General features: G+C 39.5%; 1 protein-coding gene and 1 pseudogene across 1 annotated transcript in view; both read left to right on the top strand.

The window, feature by feature from the left end:
* Scaf8 (SR-related CTD-associated factor 8) overlaps positions 1–14,024 on the top strand; it is an 83,888-nt gene that overhangs the window by 37,310 nt on the left and 32,554 nt on the right. Inside the window, exons 4-6 of the mRNA NM_134123.3 lie at positions 6,882–7,043; positions 10,678–10,831; positions 11,866–11,996. Coding sequence (NP_598884.2) covers positions 6,882–7,043; positions 10,678–10,831; positions 11,866–11,996 — 447 coding nt within the window. The remainder of the gene's footprint in view (positions 1–6,881; positions 7,044–10,677; positions 10,832–11,865; positions 11,997–14,024) is intronic.
* Gm6242 (predicted gene 6242) lies at positions 3,575–4,084 on the top strand (annotated as a pseudogene).

Below are 14,024 nucleotides of genomic sequence, written 5' to 3' on the forward strand. Positions count from 1 at the left end.
GTTAACATTAAAGCGGGCTTCTTATAGGACAGCTGCTTAGAATACTGCAGCCAGGATACAGTGTATGTTCTGATAACTCCGCTTTTTTAAGTTTCACACTTACATGTTTATTTGTGTGTGAGTGTGTGTGTCACAGTATAGGTGGAGAGAAGGACAACTTGCTGGAGTCAGTTTTATCATGTGGGGCCTGGAGATGAAACTAAGGCTTGGTGGCAGATGCATTTACTGGCTGAGCCATCTGGCCATCCTATCTATTCTTACAAGACTGAAGCAAAGAACTACAGACACTAAGGACCTATAAGTTTTAGCAGTACTATTCGAGTTAGCTCTTATATTATTCCTTTGTTTGTATTATAAAAAAAAATCAACTTACATTCGTTATTGTGAATTACAAAATTAATTTTTAATTGAGACCCCATGATTTGATGACTTCTCTATTATCTATACCTAACCATTGTGCTACTTACCAGTTTGAAATGCACTAGAGAAGTCTGTTTAGCTCCATTCCTGGAATTTTTATGGTTAGTCAAGCTCCTTTTTGTCCACATGAAGCTTACCATTTTATATAACTGCTACAAATTCATTTACCTCTTAGGTCCAGGGGGCTGTCACTCAGCATTCTGTGTTTTAATGAAGTCTGGATGCTCTGTTTTAGTGAGAGGCATTTAGTGCTATCGTGGCTACTATTAGCTACCATTAGGCCTACATGTGTTCTTTCTAGGTTCTGATAATAGTCTGTTAACTTATTGCCTAAGTTGAATTCTTTGGGCTTTTATTAACCTTTAAATTTCCTACTGTTATGTCGGTAATCAAAGAGACTCACTTGTCATTTTCATGAAGCAGACATGGGAAACATGAAAATTATGACAAATACTCTTGCCATGAAATACTCCTCCAGAAACCTTGATCTTATGCAAGTACCTGTTTTTATTTTTTAATTATGTGTGCATGTGTCTGTTTCTGTATGCCACATTTGTGCATGTGTTTAGAGCCCAGAGGCATTGGATCTCTAAAGCTGCACGTAGGACCAGTTGTGGCTACTAGTTGTGTGTACAGGGACCAGAGCTCTGGTCCTCTGCGATACCAGGGTACGTACTTAACTTCAGCCTACAATATGTGTGAAAATGAAGCTAAAACAGTTGGTCATCCTTTGCTACATTTCTTTTTCCACCCTTTGCTATTTTCTCAGAGAGAATGGTAATCTTTTTTGAACAACAAGTGTTGTAGTTACTTTTGTTCTCCCCGCCCCCTACCCCCCCCCCCCCCCCCCCCGTTTAGATGTGTACATTTTGTGTATCATCCAGTCTTAGTGAAGATTGACTTTGATTGTGTACATAGTCTTTACCCTTGGATAGGTGCACAGAGATGGGGCACTTAGGTAATTTGAAAGGAAGTCTTTCCACAGGTTCCTTGTCCACACATAATTTTTAGTAAAATTTCTTTGCCTTCATTTTGGTAAGTTCTAAATGCCACACTATTTCAGTTTATATTTCATATACACTTTGTCCTACTTAGTTATGATGAGATGCTTTTGCCTAATGCTTTTATTTTTTATTATGAAGTACATATGTACATATACAGAAAGTGGTCATGGACACATGGCTTTGTTTTTATAAGGACAAGGCTTGTGTAATTGCTATTCATTTCTTGTAGTCAAACTAAAGCTGGCTGCCTCTTTCTAATCTCTTGCATTTGTCTGCTCAGGTAAGCACAGCCAGGCTTTGCTTTGTCCTTGATTGCTGCTAAAATGAGCATGACTTTTGTTTTTAATTATTTACAGAATATTAGTTTCTATAACCAAACCCACATGGATAATACTTCCAAAATTAACAGCACAGCTAAAGTTGCCCAAAATTCAAATTTTATACCACTAAACTTTAACAGTTTATAGACCAGCTTTTCAGATATACAGAAGAAGAATTTCCCACATGGTGTACCCTGGGATAGCTACCAGCAGCAAGTTACGCGCAGGTACAGCCACTTGTATTTTCCCCAGTCTCCTTTTGTTTTCCTTAATGGTGACTTTTGATATGTGAAAGCAGCAGCTCGTTTGAATGGAGTTACCAAGTGACATGTGTTTACATGTTACATAGAATGGTGCTGAACTTGCCTAAAGAGATCTCTTGTCAGACAACCCTGACTGACATAGCTGCAGATGCCAACCTGGACATAATTCAAATCTAACAAGTACAGTTAAAGGTATAGTCACTGTGTCCTTATCCCCCTCCCCCTGCCTCTTTCTCAGAAGAGGGCATTGGATTCCATTAGAGATGGTTGTGAGCCACCCTGTGATTGCTGGGAATTGAACTCAGGACCTCTGTAAGAGCAGTCAGTGCTCTGAACTGCTGAGCCATCTCTCTAGCCCTTTACCTTTCTCTTAATAAGAGTGTTTTTCTGCAGCATGAGAGGTTGAAAGTTATTGGAATATTTTTGAAGATAGTGTGTCTCAGCTAATTTAACATGGTAAATGTTCAGAGGTGAGGCGTGATGGTGCATCCCTAGAATCCCAGCTACTCAGGAGATGGAACTCATGATCATGAGTTCCCAGCCCTGTCCAGCATCGTACTGAGACTGTGTCTTAGAAGCAAACAGACAAACCACGCCATCAACAACAAAATAATTCAGATGTAAAATGTTGGGGAGGCTTAGAAATCTTACTTTCAGTCTGAGAGAATTTTTGAAATTTTTTGTTTTAAGTATCTGATTTATTTACCTAGAGTTAAATTATTTAAAACCATTAAAATATTTTGCTTTTCTATGTGTGCTAAGATGGCATAATGTAGTGTGAGAAACTGCCTGCAGTGTGTTAATGTGGCCTTTGGTGGTGGAGGAAGAATTTGTCAGGGTGCTGTGCTGCTTGGCTTAAGGGCTGCTGCGCTTGTGAAGCCTCAGTCTTCAGTGCTCCGTGGAGGCAGCTGTTTGGGGTGGACACTGATGCATTGGGAATTTGTCATCAGAGTTTGCTGTAAGTCAAAGGAAAATACTCCTTAAAAACCACATTGATAACTTTTGCTTATTATTCAGTGCTAACTTGTCTCATTAGCAACTTGCAAATCCTAACTTTTAAGTTAATTCTTTCTGAAAAATCCATTGTGTGAGATTATTTAAATGTTAACATAAGGTCAGTAAATCATTATTTAATATGTAACAGTGGGCATATTTTCTTTTTAACCAAGTGGATTTCATTTTCATTAAGTTAAAATTCTTTTTTCTGAAATGTATTGCTTGGATAGGGAGCTATGTGAGTGCGTAAGCAAGATAGTTTTGGCCAGATACATGAACTTAAGGGAAGTACCAGGCTGGGTAGGCATGAGGAGAAACTTCAGGCTTTCGAAAAGAGCAACCTTTAAACAGGTGTTATTTTTACTCTTCAGTTTCTTAAGATAATAAATGTTCAAACAGCACCTTTATTATCACCTTACCACCTTTTGTGGACTATGGCAAGCACTTAATAGCGAAAAAGAAAAAATCTAGAAACAGTTTCTTTGAATTAGTGTTTAAATTTCTCTTGTTAAAGACCAGTAAGGCAGTCGCTGGTCGTATCCTCTCGGGTGTGCAGATTTGAACCACCACCATGTCGAGCAAAAAAGTGAAGACCAGGACCACCAAGAAGCACCCTCAGAGCGTCCAATGTGTTCTCCATGTTTGACCAGTCCCAGATCCAGGAGTTCAAAGAGGCCTTTAACATGATTGACCAGAACTGGGATGGCTTCATTGACAAGGAGGACCTGCACGACATGCTGGCATCTCTGGGAAGAACCCCACTGATACCTACCTGGACGCCATGATAAACGAGGCCCTGAGCCCCATCAATTTCACCATGTTCCTCACAATGTTTGGAGAGAAACTGAATGGAACTGACCCCAAGGACGTCATCAGAAACGCCTTTTCTTGCTTCGATGAGGAAGCCACAGGCACCATCCAGGAGGATTACCTGAGGGAGCTGCTGACCACCATGGGCGACCGCTTCACAGACAAGGAAGTGGATGAGCTGTACAGAGAGGCCCCCATTGACAAAAAGGGGAACTTCAACTACGTTGAGTTCACACGTATCCTGAAGCACGGAGCAAAAGACAAAGATGACTGAAGAGCTGCGGCTGCTGACACGCCTCTTGTGTTTGCTTGCTCACTTCCTGTCTCAGACACACACACCCAATAGGACCTACTGCGTGCCACTTAGTTTCTCAGTCACTTCCCCTCCCCCATAGGACCTACTGCATGCCACTTAGTTCAGAGCTTTTCCTCTTTTTTTAAATGTATTTATTCCAGACCCTTTCTGTCACTTAGCATGTGTATAATCAGACTGGAACGGAGGGCAATGTTGTAAATTGTACTGAAAACGAGATGCAAATAAAAAATGAACCACTCTGAAAGCCCAGGACAATATATCAGGGGTGGGGGTGGGGGGTGGAACAAAAAAAAAACAGTAAGGAAATCTGAAGGACCATATTAAGTATCCACTAGACTTTTCACAGGGTTAAATTATTCATTGGGTTGGCTGTAAACAGCATTAAATGGGGGGCCTAAGGATTTTATTTTTCACTTATATGTAAAACTTTTAAAATGTATTTTAAAATCTGTACTTTAAAACAAGAAACTGTAGTACAACCAATTTAAGATTATCCCTGGCTAGCTTACAAATAAGTGAGGCTCAGACTATGTATGGTTATTTGACTTTTACAATTACTGGGGTAACCCCAAATCTACTTTTCTAACTGCTGCCCTGGCTACCTCTCCAGCAGTGTACCCCAGATACTTGCTGTTTCTCCTGGCCACATGCTCATAGCTACTCTTGCCTCATGGCAGCTTCTTCTCCTCTCATTCTTCCTTTTTCCCTCTCCTGGTCTCTCCTCAGTTCTCACTCTTCTCCACCCCCCAACCAGGTCACTCCAAACCCACCCACCTCTAATCCCTCCAGTAATTGGTTCTAGCCAATTTTATTTAGCCTGTAGTTTTGAATCAAGAAACAAGGTTTGCACAACAAAAGCTTGTAAAGTTGAGAAATCTCTAGTAGGCCTTGACCTTCAGAATTTAGCATTACAATATATAGCAGCAGACCAACCCTCAGCAAGAAACTTGATGTCCTCTGTGGGAGGTGCTGTGGACAGGGCTTCCTGGCCCCAATCTGCACCTGCTGGTGGCCTGTGCCATCTTGGATATGGAACGGGACACCCTGATGCTTTCTGGCTTTGGCTCCAATGAGATCCTTAAGCACATCAATGAACTGACTATGAAGCTGAGTGTGGAGGATGTGCTGACACGGGCAGAGGCTCTGTACAGGCAGCTGACGGCCTGCCCAGAGCTGCCACACAATGTGCAGGAGATCCTGGGGCTGGCACAGCCAGAAGAGCCTAGTAGCCCATCTCCTCCGGTATCTCCGATGCCCTTGTCACCTACTCGGGCCCCGTTGCCCCCGCCGCTGCCTGAGGAAGTGATCCCGCAGCCTGACAGCAGTCTTGAGATTCTGCTTGAGGACGAGGATGGCGCTGACTCCTAGCCCGGTGCATCTGACCGGGTTCCTGCAGATTGACAGGTCCTGAGCTCCATGTCCATGGAGGAGGCCTGGAGCGAAGTGAGACCATGAACCGGCCAATGAAATGAAGGAAGGTCCTCCTAGAGGTCCGGGATTCCTGAGTGCCCGCCCACCAGCTGCTGCCATTGTGAGGCAATAAACCGTTCTTGGTTGAAAAAAAAAAAAAAAAAAAAAAAAGGAAAGCTGTATTTACAGATCTGTGCAGGGTTTGTGGAGTATTCTAAATATGTGGCGTCCCAAGAAGTGTTTTGTGTTAGTTTGCTTAGTGATTTCAAGAAAATAAATTTGAGTACAGTACTAGACCTAATTATACCTAGAAGTACATCCTCCTTTGTGGTTGTGATTTTCTTTTAGTTAGCATGTTTTAAAAGCAAGTTTTCTTGGGGCTGGAGAGATGGCTCTGGTTGATAGTACTTTTGCAGGGGCCCTGGGCTCTATTTCCAGCAACTGCATGTCAGCTCATCCATTTCCAGGGAATAATCTGTGTCCTCTTATCCATACACACAGGCAAAATACTCATATAGATGGAGTGAATAAAGAAAAAGAAAGCCAGGGTTGGGGATTTAGCTCAGTGGTAGAGCACTTACCTAGCAAGCACAAGGCCCTGGGTTTGGTCCTCAGCTCTGGAGGAAAAAAAAAAATGAAAAGAAAAAGAAAGCTGAGTTTTCTTAGGTTTCTTGTTCTAGAATAGAAAGCTTGATTCCAACTACGTAAGCTAGGAAACACTGTGCTAAGAAGTAGAAAATCTTTAGTTTACAAATAGATCAAAGATAAGTAAGTTAAAAAGATTGACCCAGTGGCTTAGTTTGAAAATGTTTGAATGGTTTGGTGTTTGCAAATTCTCCCAGAATTTTTATGGTGACAGTTTCATGTCTCCTTTATAGATGAGATATTTGAGACAGTTTTAAATGTTTGGCTGGACATATTTAGCATGTTATAAAGGCTATTTTATTTGTTCTTTGACTGATACAGAAGTGTTAGCACTGCAGTCTAATGCGTGCCTCCAAAGTGTTTTCTAACCCAGTCCTGATTTTGCTTCCATTGTTCTAGCTTTTTAACATCTTTAAATGATTTTTTTTTAAATAATAATGTCTATCAGGTTGTTTTTAGTCACTGAAGTCAGTTATACAGTGCTAGTTTGGAACTTGGGTAAGTAACAATTGATCTGAATGCATTGAATAGCCAAAGAAGATGCTAATTCAGATACGAATGGTTAACTACTAGGCAGAGTCTGCCTATTGATTACAGCCCGAGCAGTGTTTTTTTGCTTAAATAGGGTTTATAATGTCATTTCTATCAAGGATTTTACCTTTCTGTTCCCCTCCCCCTCTCACTCTTCTCTCATCAGTGTAAACCAGAATACAAGGTACCTGGACTATATGTTATTGACTCCATTGTGCGACAATCCCGGCATCAGTTTGGTCAAGAAAAGGATGTGTTTGCACCCAGATTTAGTAATAACATCATTAGCACTTTTCAGAATTTATATCGTTGCCCTGGGGATGACAAGGTATGGTATTATTTTATTAAAAGAGGTATGTTACTCTCAGAGCCTTTTTATGACCTTATTATATGACCTCCTGTTGACACTCCTTAGCTACTCTGATCTTTAATATTTAATTATTGTAACACCCACACTTTTTACTCTTAGAACTTTTAGAGAGTAGAAAGATGTAATTGCTTTTGCTGCTTTTTAATTTATCAAAGCAACTTTTGTGAAAGAAATTGGCTAGTGAAGTATTTTAAAATTATATTAGACATTTAGTCATGCATACAGCCACTTTAGTATTGTGGTTATTTGAGTTGGTATTTACATATCAGTCTTTTTTTGTGCAATTTTCTAAGTGTTGAAGACCAATACTCAGATCTTAGTGTGTGTGAGTATTCTGTAATTAGAAGGTAATGGATCCAGAGCTAAGATTAAAAGGAGATGGTTCTCTTCATAGCTCCTCTGGAATTACTAGGTAGGTACTGATTTGGAAGTGATACTGTATCCTGTTTCCTGTTTTTAATAAAAGCTAGGAAAAGGTTAAGAGAGGCTAAACAGGACTGGCGATGGCTCAGCTGTTAAGAACATTTACTTTTCTATCAGAGCCCTAGGATTGTGGTTCCTGCACCTGGATTAGGCAGTCATGTTACTTACACAGTGTAACCCTAGTTCCAAGGGATTCAACACTCTCCTTCCATTTTCTCTCTTTTCTCTCTCTCTTTCTCGCTCTTATACACACACATACACTAAAAAAAGAGAGACTGGGTGAGGGGTGTTGTAAGGAAGAATCAGAAATCTAAGGCTTATAACAAGACTACCTTTATTTTTAACCACTGTCATGTCTTAAATTTTAAAAGTCAGTATTATAGAAATAAATTTATTATAGTATATTCTTCATAAATATTCTTGGATATATTTCCCGGCAGCTCTTGTGTTTTGTTCTAACTATTTTGGTATTATGGTAGGCCTAGCTAGTGGTCCTAAAGAATGTTTGAGATGTTTAGTCACCTACCTTAATGAGTTCTAATAATGGAATCCTGTGTAAAATAATTTATTAGTTGCAAATAGTAATTAGCAGCACTGATTTAGAAGTCATACTTGAATTTCTGACAGGTGCAATCTACGAATCCATCTTGATCTTGTGGGTTTCCTGACTAATACCTCTCGGGATAGTCTTTATGCATGAGGCATTTTACAGACCATATGAGGGAAGATTAGCTGACTGTAATCTCAGTGGTAAAGGAGGAGTGTGTATTCAGATATGCAGAATGTTGTTACTGGGGTTGTTACTTCAAAGGACTTATTTCCCACATTGAGAAATGTTTATGTAAGCCTAAAGAGTGCCAGTACTCCAAGTACTTGCACTGCGCAAAAGCAAGAGTTGAATCCGTGGCTTGAACCATTCATTGTATAATTTTTCGTAGGCATCATTTGAAATATAGAAATGTACACAACTGCATGTTGCTTAAAGTGAACCAAATCTTTATTTTTACATACTTAGCTATTGTTTTCTTTCTCGAGGCTTGAACAGCAGCAACAGCAGCAGCTTCTTCCTCTTTCTCTTCTTTCTCTTCCTTCTCTTCTTCCTGTTCCTCTTCCTCTTCCTCCCTCTTTTCTTAAAAAGTAACAGATGGGCTTGGAATAGTATTACTTGGCAGTTCTTGGCTATAGACCTTTTATATGACATAGCTGTGATTTAACTTGTGTGTTATTATTAAGGGATGGAGATGACTTTTATTCTTAGTTTGGGTTCAGGTGATGTAAGTCTATAGTCTGAGTAAACGACTTGTATTTCAAGAAGTGGGAGTAATTAATGTTTATTTTAAATAATAATAAAAAAACCTTTAAGGTCACACTAATATGGTGAAACATTTTAGGACACCTTTCTTTGTTGGGCATGACTTACCTAGAGACCTGAAGCTTCTGGGATCTGTGAATCCTTCCTTCAAACAAGGAGACACTTAGTGGAAATCAATCTTTCCACTCACTAACTCTTAGTATCCTGACTGTGACCTAGAGAGCTGTAGAACCAACCCAGTCTTTTCAAGTTTATATTACCTTGAGCAAAATGTTTGCAGGAATTGAGTCAATAGAATTTGAGAACTAAGATGGGATTTCTCATGAACATTGTTGGAGAACGATGAGCGTTTCAAGTGAGGTGAAGTAGTAGTTGAAGTCAGTAGTTGTAACTGTTGACAGCCTGTAACTTTGTCCCAGGTCGGTTGTACCTAAGACCTGCATATGCTAGCAGTAGGCAGTTGGTTACAATCACAGCTTAGAAAAAGGACAAGAAAAATCTGTTTCATTTTGTAAATGAAGAAATGTTGGTAAAATTTATTGACACAGTTGGCCTAAGACCAGAGAAAATGAGAAGTGTCAGACGGCATATACGCCATGAATTATATAGGAGATGCTTAAATGCTACATGACTATGTGCACCTCAAGAAAAATGGGACTTAGCCTTAAGTACCTAAGACACCCTAAACAAGGCAAGATTAAAACACAGTATGATATACTTGTAAGATTCTTTGAGAGGAGTGAATTGGATGCACAGCTGCACTCAAAGGGCTTGTCAGAAAAAGACAAATGATGGAGACCATACAGATTTTATTTATTTTTGTAAAATGATAGAACACTCAGATTATTCTGTCACAAAATAATGTAGAGCATTATTCATATGAAACATAATTGTTGCCCTGAGGGCCAGATTGAGTAATGCTAGTAGGTAGTTGACTTTACACATCAAGGAGAGAGTAGGTAGGAACAGTGACAAAAGAGTGTAGAGGAGGGCCATGCCTTGCGCTGTGCCTAGGAAGTGGATGGTTTGGGGTGTAAGGTACATTGATGGCAAGGTTCTTAGAGAGAACTTGATTTTGGTAAATTGTCCTTTTTCTTTTGGTCAGGGAAACATGCTGAACAAAGGCGCTGAGCTACATTTCTTAAGTGGAGAAATACTCTCCCTAAAATTATTAAATAGCTTATAAAATGAAATTTGTTTAAGAGTCACATTAGATGAGGAGTTTGTCCTGAAGTTGCTTGCTAGTTCAGAAGGTAAGCATTCTGTGAGTCAGGGTTAAAGTTCACCATTATGTGTGTGTACGCATTGTATTGAGATAGAGTTTGCTTCTGCCTCAGAGTTCTTCGGGCAGGGCAGAGGAGACGGCCCAAGGAGTAACGTGCTTGCTGTTCAGGCCTCCCAACCTTATTTGATCCTGGAACCCATGGAAAGGTGGGAGTTTTAGAGCAGTTCTGTAGGCACCTATGTTATCAATCCCATGTGACTTGGCATATATAGAAGGTGGAGCCTACCTGTCACCTGCTTCAGCTAAATTTAGCTTTCCTTTATCTTATATAGCTATCAGAAGTAACTACCCTATTACCTAAATTTAGGGATTACAGAATGGTTAAAAACAGTTTCAGGTTGGAATTTACCACTGAACTATTTTAGTCTCTCTTTGTAAGTACAAATAACCTAAATGAAATGAGTATGCTAAAGTTTTGAAAGCAGAAAAAGTTGGAAACAGTCTTAGAGATGTAATGTGCAATAAAAATATTTTAATCTTCTTTATATCCTATGCTCAGATAATCTGTGAAATGAATTGTGATAATATTTTGAAAGCCAAACATTTGAAATCATTTTTCTTTATTCTTCTAGAGTAAAATAGTGAGAGTATTAAACTTATGGCAGAAGAATAATGTTTTTAAGAGTGAGATTATCCAGCCTCTTCTGGATATGGCGGCAGGGATTCCTCCCCCAGTTGTCACGCCTGTTTTGGCCAGCACCACTGCAGCTATGAGCAACACTCCAGGTACGTGCCTGTTGTACAGACTTGTTGGAGACTCAAGTTACACTGCTTACCCAATGTTCACACGCTATAGGGCAGAGGAGTTTGTCCAGTGTTAAGAGACTTGAAGGCTGAGTGTGGTGGCAAGTGCCAACTGTTAGTCCTTACACTGGGCAGACAGGCAGGTGTATCTCTTTATGTTCATGAAATAAAATACTGTGGTTTTGCTCTTAATCTAAAATTTAGAAAACAATTTTTAAAAATTGCTTTTATTTCTTTTTTTCTATCACCCAAAACATTTTGGAAAATGTCTATGTCACAGTTCATTTTTGTTTTGTTTAGCACTATGATTGATTGAACTCGGGGCCCAGCATATGCTGGGCAAGGACTTTTGCACTGAGCCACATCCCCAGTTCTCAATGAGCGTTTTCTTGATTTAGGTTGTCTATAACTCCTTAAACATGTATATGTAACTTAACTTGTTTACAGGTTATTTGGGGAATGTCATTTTTTAAGAAAAACTCCAAAATCGCTTAATAAAGCCAAGATTGCTTTAATGTAATTATCTAAAAATTTTATTGCTTGGGATATTTTAAATATTTCAGCTTTTACTCTGAACCCAACATTCGTTAACTTTTTGGTATGTAGTTCTTGTTGTACACCTGTCTACAAACATCTGTGTATAAACAAGAGTTTTGAAAAAAAAATAGTTTCATCTTACAGATACAGATTTTACCAGGAAAGATTGTATTTTTGTTATTTCCCCCTGTTAAAGAATTTTCTGTAGTAAAACTTTGCTGACAGGTTTCATTGAAGTGGTAGCTTAGTTTAAGATAAGTATAGACAGATCGCATGGGGCTTGGAGTGGGGAATTGCCTTCCTGTTTGTAAAGTTACCTAACTACATAAAGGCTGTAAGTCGTTTTCAAGATGGAGGCAGTAAAGTGAAAGCATACTATCTGCTTATGTTTTATATGTTAGCTGAATAAATCTTTGTACCTTTTTAAAGTATCATTTACTTGTTTCCTTCTTTGGTCCGTGTGATGTCTTTTCTAAAAGGAACACCCGTGACACCTGTTACTCCAGCCAATGTGGTCCAAGGCTTACCTGATCCATGGGTATCTCAGATAGCAAACACAGACACACTGGCAGCTGTTGCTCAGATCCTACAAAGTCCTCAAGGTCAACAGGTAAGTCTTTATGTTGTGTCAAGAGGTTTGGAATGTGTTGTCTTCCTAATGTGTGGTTCCATAGCATACCCCCTTTATGGTGTGTTGTCCTTTTCTGTCAACATGGGAGCACTGTGCTTGAAAGCTACACTTGTATGATTTTTACTCAGTAATTCTTTATGGACATTATCTTGTAATTAATGTGTGTTCTGTTAATTTTTTCTATATCAGATCACTGAGGTAGCACATAGCATATGTCAACCATCATTAGGTGCCATTACTATCTCACTGATAAAACAAGGTGCTTCCTGTAGTCATTGTGGCAGGAACCAATAGAATTTAACGTCACTTTAGAGAAGTTACTGCTGTGGTGATGTTCACGGTGCTCTTGGGAAATGGCGATGTCAGAGGAATGAATGGTTCAGTTGTCTAATGGAGAGGCAGGACAGCCCCGTCTCCCCTCTTTCATGTTGCTTCCTCCATTCTAGTGCTGTAAAGAGTTGTGTGTCTTATTGTTGACTTTAGTGGTAAAGTCATGTTCATGTTGTTTTTTTCTACTATAATATAATATCCAATATTATAGTAATATAATAGACAATATTCTAGTAATATTATAATATATGATCTAATATTATGGTGTTTGGATAATTGCATGACTCTAACTTTTTTTCTCTTACTGCTGTTTTAAGATAGATTGTTTACTGCTCCCTTGAATGGTATTTATACCTTCTCATACTAGCTGTTAATAGTAGTAGTTCTGCTATTTTCATTTTTCTAATCTTTGTTGACAGTTATAAATTGTAAAAATTACACTGAATGGTTCTTTTAACAAGGTAATGGTTTATGAAGTGGTAATACAACATTCAATGCATGCATGTAATTTGTGATACTCAGATTGGGGTAAATGGCATATTTACTCTCTGTCATTTACTCTTTTTGTTGTTGTTGTTGTTGTTGTTGTTGTTGTTGTGAACAATCAAATCCTCTTTACTGGATGTGTTAAAATGATTGTTGTCAACTCTGTCTGTCCTCCTTTGCTCTACCAGGTGGTTCCTGGGCATTGAGTTAACCCAGGTAATCAGACTTTACCCACAGAGAGACTTCACCAGCTCTGTTAAGTGCTTTTGTTCTGTTGTGTTTTTGAAGATTTTTACTTTATTTATGTGTATATCTGGAGGCCAGAGGGCTTTGGGTCATCTGGAGCTGGTTGGGACTTGCCTGACATGAGTGCCGGGAACCCAACCTGAGACGTCTGGAGTGTGGCAAGTGCTGCCACTGAGTCATTTCTTCAGCTCCATGCTTTGTTTTGTTTCTTAAAGATGGGTGAAAAGCAGGGATAGGTATTGCTGTAGCTTGTTCTATTCAGAATAGTAAGTTACACAATCCGTTGAGTCTCAGACCATGTCCTGTTGAGCAGATTCCTCTCCTGTTTTCAGAAATGGGTTCTCAGACAGTAGATGTGATTGATAAAGAAGCTGCTGTCCTGTGGGATTAACTGAAGAAGGATGAGGGCGACTCACGAGGATTCTCTGTGCTGTTGTTACAGTGTGACTATTGCATGTGTAATGCTCATGACTTTCAAAGAGTAAGCCAGGCTTCCGGGGGCTTAAGTCCACCCACTTCATCTGCTCTCCTGCTCTAGTGCACACTGACTGAAGCAGCTTAGGAGGAAAGGGTTTCTTTCAGCTTACACTTTCAAGTGACAGTCCCTCACTGAAGGAAGCCAAGGCTTCCTGGAGCTAGCAGAGACCACAAATTTCTAGGGCCACATTCTCCTTCCTTTCTCATACATCCAAGGCCCCCTCGCCTAGGGATGGCTCCGCCCATAGTGACCTGCTAAGACAGTGTCACAGGCTAGTCTGATTGAGGGAGCTTTTATCTTGAGGTCCTCTTTCCCCAGGTGACGCTAGGTTTGTCTTCAGGTTTACATCTACAAGTTTTTCCTATGACTTTCCACTCTTTGTTAACTTTGACGTACAGCATTTTAAACAATAAATTTTCTTTTGTTCACTAAATCTTACATTAAGTCATAGTATAAAATATGCTACA

This window comes from Mus musculus, chromosome 17, assembly GCF_000001635.26.
Source record: "Mus musculus strain C57BL/6J chromosome 17, GRCm38.p6 C57BL/6J".
Taxonomy (NCBI): Eukaryota; Metazoa; Chordata; class Mammalia; order Rodentia; family Muridae; genus Mus; species Mus musculus.